The sequence below is a fragment of the Gavialis gangeticus genome, unplaced genomic scaffold (assembly GCF_001723915.1).
Source record: "Gavialis gangeticus isolate Ggan-Ray unplaced genomic scaffold, GavGan_comp1, whole genome shotgun sequence".
Taxonomy (NCBI): domain Eukaryota; kingdom Metazoa; phylum Chordata; order Crocodylia; family Gavialidae; genus Gavialis; species Gavialis gangeticus.
In genome coordinates, this window is record NW_017729032.1 from 162857850 (window position 1) to 162868305 (window position 10456).

Below are 10456 nucleotides of genomic sequence, written 5' to 3' on the forward strand. Positions count from 1 at the left end.
ACTAGTCAACATAAGGGTGACAAAGTTGCCCAACTGCAAATAAGCCATTTGTTTCATTATTACAAGATTTAAATTAGTAAGACAAAATATTGTAAGAGGGAATTCAAGGAACATTAATTAATTCGTAAAATATTTTTTATAAAAATTAATTTAATGATTAGTATAGTCTACACTGTGATTCTTTCTACGTACAGTGCTGTTAAAAGATATCTGTTATTTTCTCCCCGTTACCCATACTTCTAAGCAAGTCTACCCTGAAGTATTTTTGTACTCCATCTTGGGATGAACGTTTGTACTGTTTCCAGCGAAATTACTACAAAAATCCAGAAACCACGTACAGAAAGATGAAGTTCATTCCAGTATCTAAGAATAGAGCACAAAATAGGTTTAAGCTGTTGGCTCAGACGCATGTTTTTTTCTAGCATTATGCATACAGAGTATGCTTTCTAATGTGAATACACACCTCCTCATCAGACAAACTGTACATTCACATCCTCTGGACATAACATTATCCAAATCCTGTTGTCAAGGAACAATGAGGGATTTGGGATCTATTGCTTACACTTTACCACTATCATGAATTCATGTCACTTCCTTTGCCTGTGGGGTGCCACAAAATCATAAGAGAACCAATTTAAACTAAAACACAGATGGTCTTCACTTCCAAGAAAGGACCTCTCTCAAGAGGCACATGCAATTCTTCCAATTCTTAACAACATTAACATATTTTAGCAATTTAGGATGATCTCTGTTCTTCTAGGTACAAGAGAAGAGGATGAAGTTGTTTTCCTGGAAAAATCCTACATTAAAATCGGCCAAAGTAACAGAATTTTAGATGAAGAAGTACAACTGTAAAGACTGCCATATGGCAACTCTACTACTGTGGGTGGACACAACATACACACACTTAATTTCTTCTTTTGCATTCAGACTGGAAGTAAGACTTTGAAATACAACAGCCACATTAGTAGTAATTTAGTGAAATTACACAGGTACTTTTCTAGGTTTAAGACAAAATTGACTATAACATTCATACAGCTAGTACAAGCAAGTAAAAGATTCTCAGAACAGAAAACACTACCAATATTTTCCATATCTTAATAAAAAAAATCATGTAGGTCTCAAAATCTACATATACAAAATAAAGAAACTTAGTACTAAATGTTGAATTACAAGTTTTTGTAAGTAGTATTTTTTTTCCAATGTTGAACTTTGCATTGCATGACAACACATTTTATACTAACCTTCATATTTCCTAATCTTCTTGTCCTGTCAACCACAAGTAGCTTCTTAATAAGGTCTCTGTAACAAAGATAAGATTTGTTTTTGTTTTCCGATAAATTATAAAATTTATAATTTTATTTAGTCATTGTGAGCATATTGAGATCTTGGAGCACTTTCTTTTTACCAAATATATTCCACACTGTAATTATTCACTTTTTCCATAATCCAGAATAGTTTTTGTTTCAAGAGTTCAATGCATGAATAGAAATAGATCACCTATCTTCAGAGTAAATGATATGAAATTCCCCCTACAGACTGTAGTTTCTAAACAAAAGGATTTGTGAAATATTAGAGAAAGACCAAGCACTCTCAGAAGACTGAGAGGGGATTTAATAGTAGCCTTCAGCTACTTGAGGGGTGGTTACAAAGAGCATGAAGCTAGACTTCTCTCAGTGGTGGCAGATGGCAAAGTGACAGCAAGGGAAATTTAGGTTAGATATTATGAAAAACTCTCTCACTAGGAGGGTAGTAAACCACTGGGACAGGCAGAGAGGTTGTGGAATCTCCATCCCTAGAGGTTTTTAAGACCTGGGTAGACAAATCCATGGCTGGGATGATCTAGTTGGGGATGATCCTGCTTTGAGAAGGAGATTAGGACTAGAGGACCTCTTGAAGTCTCTTCCAACTCTAATTTTCTGTTTCTATGAATTCTTCCTTTGTATTTTGTTGGGTTTTCCAAATGGTAAAACAAAACTCAGTTCTGCAGAGCACAATTTTATGCAACAAAATAAATAATTAAACAGCAAATTATTTAATATTCTGGTTTCAGGTTTCTGTCAAAGATTAGTTTAAATTCTACCTCTGTTAAACACACACAAAAATTTGCAAGAACCAGTCACCTGCTTAAAAAGAACAGTGAGCCTGTATTTACATGCCTCTGATCCACTGAAAAAAACCCCAAAAGTACAGTTTGAGAAACTTTGCACAAGACCAAATTACACTTAAAAGACAGTAGATTAACAATTCAGAAGTCCCTGGTTAATTCAATACAAGGTACTACTAAAATGAAAAAAAAAAAGTGAAAAATTCCATTTTGTTGTTCACTCTAACAAACTGAGATTTCACCAACTGAAATTGCCTTTTATATACACAGATATAACAACATAATTTTGCTTGCTGTATATAGTAAGTTGCACTAAATCTTAAAAACTAATTTGACATTTATCTACAGGTTAATTTCCTTCTGTCAGCAGGGTAAAAAAATGTACATTTAAAAATCATTAATTTCCAAAGGGAAAAATAAAAGGTTTAACCTTCTTTAGTGTTTCACAGCTCAAGAAGAGTAATGATATTTAAGGTAACTTGCATAGGACTTCAAGGGACTTTAAAAAGAGGCATTTCTCACTAAAAACTTACAAATGTCAGAGCAATATTTACCTAACACAGTGAATATATTTAACTTTTCAAAAATCAGGTTTTCATAAAGGAGGCATAGTCAGCATGAAATAAATCATAACATCCCACCAAAATAGAGACTGAGCCACATCTGTTCTAAGTCATAACAGTAGGGTGTATGAAAGATGGCTGAATTGAATAAGTTTGTCGAACAGCCTACATAGAGAAACTTAATGAGAAAATATTCAATTTCCAAAAATAAAAGAATAAAAATTTAAAATGAGAAAGTGATTTCCTAATCTTCCATAAGATTTCCAGCTAATTTATATTCAACGATGCAACTAAAGTCATTTGGTAGTCGCATCCTCTTAGAGGAGACCAAAGGACAACAAGGCGGAGGGGAAGAAATCTAATGACTTGTTTCAAAAAAATAAATAAAATTGCCCTAAGGAAAAAAGAGAAAGACTGAAAACTGATTCAAATTTCAAACAGAGGGCTACATAGTAAGCTGAACACTGGGCCAAAAACAAAAAGTGGAACTCATTTTTAAGATCACTACTATTTAAGCCACCATTTTATTTATATTCATAGCTGCTTAACAAATTAAGTTCTGCCACCTTCTTCAGCATTGGAAATGCAGAAAATACACAGCATGGGAATGAATTAGCTCATCGTTGAGTTGTTACTGAAGCTGTGCAGGTGGACTATGTTCAAACAGAACAACTATTTTTATTACTGTTAGCCATCACTATTATCCACTTCCTGAAATATACAAGTTCAGTCTCTGATCTGAAGAATTTACAATATAAGAAAAAAACCCTACAGAGTAAGGACAGAGTGGTCAAAGAAGTGGCTGGTACATATATTAATTCCACTTTAAAGAAAAATACGCATAGGGAAAACTCTCTTATCTAGAGATTAATCAATGACTAATTTCTTACAACATTTTGACAGAAATGGTTTGGAGAAGAGAGTTGAACTATGAGATGATCAATCTAGACAAGTCAGGAAAGGCATTCCACATATCTAGCGTAGGAAGGAAAACAAGTAAAATACAGACGTTGTTGAAAACTCAGATAAACTGGAAAACAAATCAGTGCCAGTGAACAGCAATGTGAAAAAGGGCACACTGGATAAAGAGAAAAAGCAGATATATGAAGGGCAATATGGGCAGTATCAAGAAGCTTGAACAGTTCAGCGAAGAGGAGAAACCAGTAAGAATGTAAAGGGACAGGCAGTATAACATGGTCTGATCAACAGCTTATCTCAGGAGCTATATCTTCTACAGAGCTTATAGAATTTTATGAGTTTAAAAAATAAGACAGGAAAAAGCCTGCCATAATAAATGCAGGAGAACAAGACCATCAAGAACCTTTGGTATCTAAAAAGAAGAAAAGTAAGAAAATTAGTTATTATACATGTTGTTCTCCTATTACACTAACTTAATATGAAAGAGAAGACTCAAAGATAATCCCGAAGCTGAGAATCCAAGCAACAGGAAAGTGTCAGTGACAGAAGGCGGCCAGGTATGGAAGGAAGTGGAATGACATTAGAATTAAAAAGCAGTTTTGTTCAAGGTAGTGGTGGAAAGCAAGGGAAGAAAAATTGACAAGATGAAAGAAAATGAAGAGAGGGGATTGCACAGAGGGAAATGGTTGGGAAACAAAAAACAAAATGAAGAGGTGTACACCTGGAGAATAGGATAAACCAGTGGTGCTTAACCTTTTGGCTCCATGGGCCAGACGAGTGCCATGTTGCTCATCTGTGGGCCATATCAGGCCCTGGGGCCCAGTACCATCTCTCTTCTCTGCATGATGGGATTTGGGCCCTGGGGAGCTGGTGCTGTCTCCTCCCACCCTTGAGCACTGGGATTGGGTCCCAAGAGCCTTACACTGTCCCCTCCCAGGTCCCAGCACATAAGGATTTGGTCAGAGAGGCCTGGCACCACTCTCTACATACTGGCACTGGGTCCCAGGGACCCAGTTCTGGCCCTTCCCATCCTCTATGCCCTGGGATGAGGTCCCAAGGTCTGGAACTCCCCTCTCCAGACCTCCCACACTGAGATTGGGTCCTGGGTCCTGGCACTGCTTCCACACAGCCCTGTGAGCAGGGATCAGGCTCTGGATCTAGCATTCAGGGTCTAGTGATTCGAAAGCATGGAAGTGGCGGTGCTAAACCCCCCACCAACAAATTTCTGGACCCGTTTGGAGCCCTGCAGGCCAGATGACATGTTGTTATGGGCTAGATCTGGTCCGTGGCATGGGCACCCCTGAATTAAACCATGATACTTAATGAGATCACTCCAAAACAAGAAGAAAAGGGGTCCTCTGTGGGATTCCCTGGAAAGAGGGAGTAGAAGAGGAAACTGATCAGCCAAGAAAGAGCCTTTGAAAACTTGGTGGAAAATGTTCAAAACTATGAAAGAAGTGTATTCAAAGACTGTGATGTGTAATGTAGCCCATGTTCCTTATTGAAGAAGTTTGACTGAATAGAGGACCCTGCACTCACAGGAAGACTGCAGGTCTTCTACAGCACCCACCTTTTTCTGTATGGTACAATGACAACTGCACAACTGAGAGTGTTGAATATAAACAGATATTGACACAGGCCCTAGCTTTAAATGCTTTCACCACATTAGCCTTGTCATCAGGGACAAAAAAAAGAACAAATAATGACTCTGTCCTGTTTATCTTCTGGTTGCATGCCCAGAATTTGTTGCAGACAATATGTCTGGACATGTACACTCCTGAGGCAGCCTATATGAAAAAAAGTGAGAACAGGAGACAATAGTGAAGTGGTAGCACCACCAGCAGCATTTTAAGGACAGCTGTTATTCAAAGATGTGCAGGCCATGGGTGCTGGCTAATCTGAGATGCTGAAATGAAGTATCCTCATATCTGCTGATTTCCTATAATGAGCTTTTGACAAGATTCATGAGAGATGTAATTCACATGATGTGTGAGACAAAAAGGAAGTGGAAGTATTAGCGTAAGCTGGCAGATAGTGCCCTGTTCACCCACCCAGTACGAACAGCATAAATCCTAGCAACACTAGCAGAGTACACAATGGAGAAAAGTAGTCTGGCTTTAGACACTATACATCTGCAGTGGTATATATGCTCTTATACTGCTATAAAAGCTAGCACACTCAGGATAACTGTAGCACCACAAAGATGACAAATCCATTACAAAAAAGTTCCTGTTTAATTTTATAGCACAACATGTAGCACATGGATCATTTTAGGGCTTTTTGATGCATCCTCCACATACCACAATGCTCAGTTCTTCCCCACCCCTCCATACATCCTCCAGGGAGATGGAGAGAAAGCAGCTTTCTTCCCAAGAGCCCATGGTGGGCACAGCTGTAGCTCTGCTTACTGAAGCTGCTGTTTACAGACACATTGCTGCACTGGGGGAGCAGTAGCTTTGCTGGATAAACCTGCTACTTCAGCCACTAGCTAAAGAAGTATTTAGTGTACTAACATATGCAGGAAATTAACTGAGGAAGATATTACCATTTAAGTCTAATTATTTTTCCTCCACTTGGAATTCAAGATTAAATGTAGTCCAAAACACTTTTCAACAGTGTTATAGCATGATATGATATCCTCCTACACAGATGTAGTAAAACAATGCTGAAGAGGTATTTAGAATGATAATGCCATATTTACTCACGTCCCAAACAAGGTTCCCCTCTCACAAACCTCAACTGGCATGAGGAAACAAAGCCTTGTCTTAGATTTAAGTACTGGCCCAGGAGGAGCAGCAGCAGCAAGGAGCAGAGATCTGGACTCTCTTGGTCCCCAACAGGGTGGGGGCGGGGAGAGGGAACAAATTTAAGATGACCCTCCAATAATTAAATTCTATATACGAAACTTTATAACAAATTTCTAGTTTTTCATGTATAGAAACTAATTATTAGACGGTTGCCTTAAATTTGAATTCATCTCATGTTCAGGTAAAAACCATAATAAAAACTGGGAATTAGAAAAAAAAAATCAAAATACTTACTTTACATATAAGTCCAAATGTCTGGGGAAATCAATTTTGCCAGCAAGAATCTTCTGATATATGCCAAATGGGTTGTCATCAAAAAATGGTGGAAACCTATTTGAATAAAACATAGGAAAACCATAGTTTTGTTTTTATTTAAGGGGTAAAATATATATAATGGTATTATATCAAAGCAAGTTCTCTCTCCACAAAATCGTGAAATGTATAATTTATTTTCTTTGTACTCATGCACCGTAGAGCAAAGTCAACTACCAAGTCATGGTAGCTATTTTGCAAAGTGGACTTTGTTTATACTGCATGTTCAAAACATGCTATAAAACTGAAAATTAAAGAGGACTATTTAATTTTATTAATAAATGTTAAGAAGGGAATTTACAGAGTTCAATGGGTAGAAGGAAATATAGAGGCCTGGATGAGAGGTGGCTACATAGCACGGGGTGGGAGGGATACGGCACAGCTCAGTTACACAGTAAGGGTATAGCTTACTTAGCCCAGAGTGGGGTTGGGTTGGCGGGGTAGGAGAGTTAGGGGCACGACGCTTACAAAGGAGAGAGGATCTATAAATGCCCCGCTCAAGGAAGCCACATTGTTACAAAGTGGTAGGATCTGAAGAGTAAGATCAAGTACAATACCTTACCGGTTACTGTTTGTCACAGAGCATGGAGCAAGGAAGGGGGGGTAGGGGGAGGAGAAAGGAAAAGGGCAGGGTGGAAGGGAAGTAAGACAGTGCCCCTGAAGGCAGCAAGGCAGGCAGGAGGAAGGGAGGAGCAAGGAAGGGAGAAGGCACAGGGAGTTGGGAGACTAATACCCAGTACAGAGAAAGCAGCAGGGGAGCTGCAAGGGTCCTAATCCTTCTTCTGGCATTGCAGCCCTGGTCCCTTTCCTGCCATCCACTGGAGGTGTGCACATACCCACCGCTAGCAACGAGCCAAGCTAAGGCTCCGTGGACCCTGGTGCAGCCACTTGCAGCCTCTCTGCTGCCTGCCACGGGCAACCCAAGCTCCAGGCAAGCCCTGCCACCCAGCATAGAGCCCAGGCTGCTTGTAGCAGGCAGTGAGGAGATGAACTGGGGTCCATGGAGCACTGGCCCAGCTCACTGAAGTTGGTGGGTATATGTGCGCCTTGCGGCAGATGGCAAGGAAGGGGCCAAGGCAAAATGCCACAAGATGGATTGGGCCCTTCATGGCTTCACCACCGTCTGCCCCAACGTGTGTGTGCACCTGCCACAGGCAAAAAGCCGGGCTGGGCCTCATGGATCTCAGCCTGGCTGTCAGTGGCAGCTGGGGCTTTCCTAGCCCTCTGCTGCCACCACTAAGTGGCTGCTCGGGAGCCAACTGCAGGCAGCTGCAATGAGCCCCCACCACAGCCACACAGAGCCGCAGGCAGCAGCAGCAAACCAGGGGCTTTCTTAGCCCACTGCTGCTGCCTGGAGAACAAGTGACAACATTAGGGGAATTTAATTAATCAGTATTTACATCCCTAGTCCTGAGCATTTTGTTAAGTGGGAAATCTGGGTTCAAAACCACTTTTATGAGGAAGCCACTAAAATATTGGCTAAGACAGAACTCCCTTCTTTCTCCTTCCAGGTCAAGCACGTGTTCCAACCTAAGGCTATGTATCCAAATGTAGCTGGCAATTTGCCTAAGTGGCAAAAAATCTCTTGGACAGCTACACTTGGACACACAGCCTTAGGTGAAAACGTATTTTTGAGCTCACTTCTTAATACTTTTATGACTCCTACATGGAGTAAGATAGGAGCTCAGTTTTTCACTTACATGACTAAAATTCATGTAAGCAACATTTAGGCATGCATTTACTTAATGAACGGTGCGATGGGATCTGCGCTCTAATCCCAAGAACCACATCTCCTGCTATGCCTCACATACATGGCAACATGCACAGTTTTGGAACAGGGGAACAGATCCCAATTATGTCATTACTACTTGTAGAGGGAGCCTGGAAATGTTTTATTCGGATCCCCCTGCACTGGTAAGCAGAAAGCTGCTGAGTGCCCCTTGCCACACTGAAGCCAGTTTGACACCTCTGATGCAGGCCCAGGCCCAAAAATCAGCTGATTGTGGGCCCAGCCTTGGAACCCTGCTAGGGCTAGTCTCAGAGCCCAACCTCATAGCTGGCATCAGGCTGCATACCAAAGATCCTGCCATATGTTTAGTTTAAAGCTAATAGAAAACAGCTACAAAATTATTACACATATTTTGTAGAATAATTTGCTAGCATATCTGGTTTTACTGGGCCATTAATTGCTGGGTTACTATTTAAGACATGATTAACTGGTTCATCTCATAAACATAACATCTGCTAGAGCCCTTAGATATCCTAGGGATAGGACAGAACCTCAGCTTGTAACTGTACACTATGAAGCTATCAGGTAAAGAAAGCAATATATGAGTTCCCATTTTCTTCTCAATGTGAAGACACTATATTCTTATATAGTATATATGCAATCAAGATTGCATTTCCTGAGTTCAGGGGTGTTCAACTTCTGGTCCACAGGACAAATGAAGCCCACAGAGCCTTGGAATCTGGCTATGGGGCTCTGCACAGGTTGGGAAATGGGGCTGGGGCACACTCCCTCCCCCAGCAGGGCCAGATCCGGACCTGGCCACATCAGGCCAGGCTGTCCCCCTCTCCCCTTGGCCAGATGGGGCTCCTACAGAATCTGGCCCATGAAGAGATTGGGAACAGTCCATCTGGCCTGTGATCCAAAAAGGTTGAGCATCACTGCTTTATCTTATTCTTATTACTAAACTAAGGAATACCTTGCTAAAATCCAGGTATATAACAGCCATTGCTCTTCTGCCATCCACTAAACTTGCAACAACAAAATCAGTTTTAGATTGTTTTCCCAGGAAAAAGGCAACTGAGAATACAACTGCCTTTTCCTCAGCATGTCCACAGTAAGTGCATTATGTTTCTATATCTGGACATAGGAAGTTAGCTCAGAACAGTGCCTAGGAGCCGAGCTAAGACATTTTGGCTCCCTCCCATGAAAGATCACTGACTGCTGATGCAACACATTGCAGGGAAGGTCTGTGAGAATCTCCATTGTGAAATGGTGAAGAACAGGTAGGAAGGTTAAGCATGTTAACCTAATGGCTCTTGGCATCACAAGTTTTCTGGTCCCTTACAATCATAAGTGGCCCACAAATGCTTCCCAGCCTGTATCAACTTACACTAGCAATGAAACTCTAAGGTGGAGGATATAGTGGGTGCTCACCCTTAGCACCCCTTCTCAAGCCTGTTGGAGACCAAGAGAGCGCATTGAGGACGACCCCAGAACAGACTCACAGACAAACTTCTGGGTCTGGAGTGCGCCTGTGGAGTTAGGTACCTGGAGCATGTCAGCTCCTCCAGTACCTTGGAATGTAGCTCCCATCATATAAACCAGCATTTGTAGGGCTCATAGAGAAAAGGGAGAAAGTTTATTGCATCTTGCCAGTACTGAATGCCTAGGATCTTTCCTGGATCCCAAAGATACTCAGGTATGGGCCAAAGAGACTGCTTTTTCTGACTCTCACTTAGTGTTCTACATTCTCAGTTTTTACCGATTTTCACTGCTAAATTCCCCAATTTTTTGTCATTCAGTTTTTACTGATTTACACCCATTTTTCAGTTCAAATCCCTGTTAACTGGCACAAGTGGGGAATGGTTGGTAAGCTAAAAGTGCCACTGTGTCAGTTACCTGAGGCACAGGTTTCCAGCTGGAACTGTGTGTGGAGGGGCCAGTGGCCCTGCGGGGGTGGTGGTGGCTGCAGCCACTATATAAGGGCACAGTGCTCCCAGCTCTGACTCAGGGTGGGGCA

The 10456-nt window shown here is 41.2% G+C and overlaps 1 protein-coding gene across 1 annotated transcript in view; it reads right to left on the minus strand.

The window, feature by feature from the left end:
- The window catches only part of PRKX (protein kinase, X-linked), a 120789-nt gene that overhangs the window by 24440 nt on the left and 85893 nt on the right, over positions 1-10456 (minus strand). Inside the window, exons 5-6 of the mRNA XM_019524959.1 lie at positions 6630-6725; positions 1245-1302 (exon numbers count right to left, since the gene is read on the minus strand). Of these exons, the coding sequence (XP_019380504.1) occupies positions 1245-1302; positions 6630-6725 (154 nt within the window). The remainder of the gene's footprint in view (positions 1-1244; positions 1303-6629; positions 6726-10456) is intronic.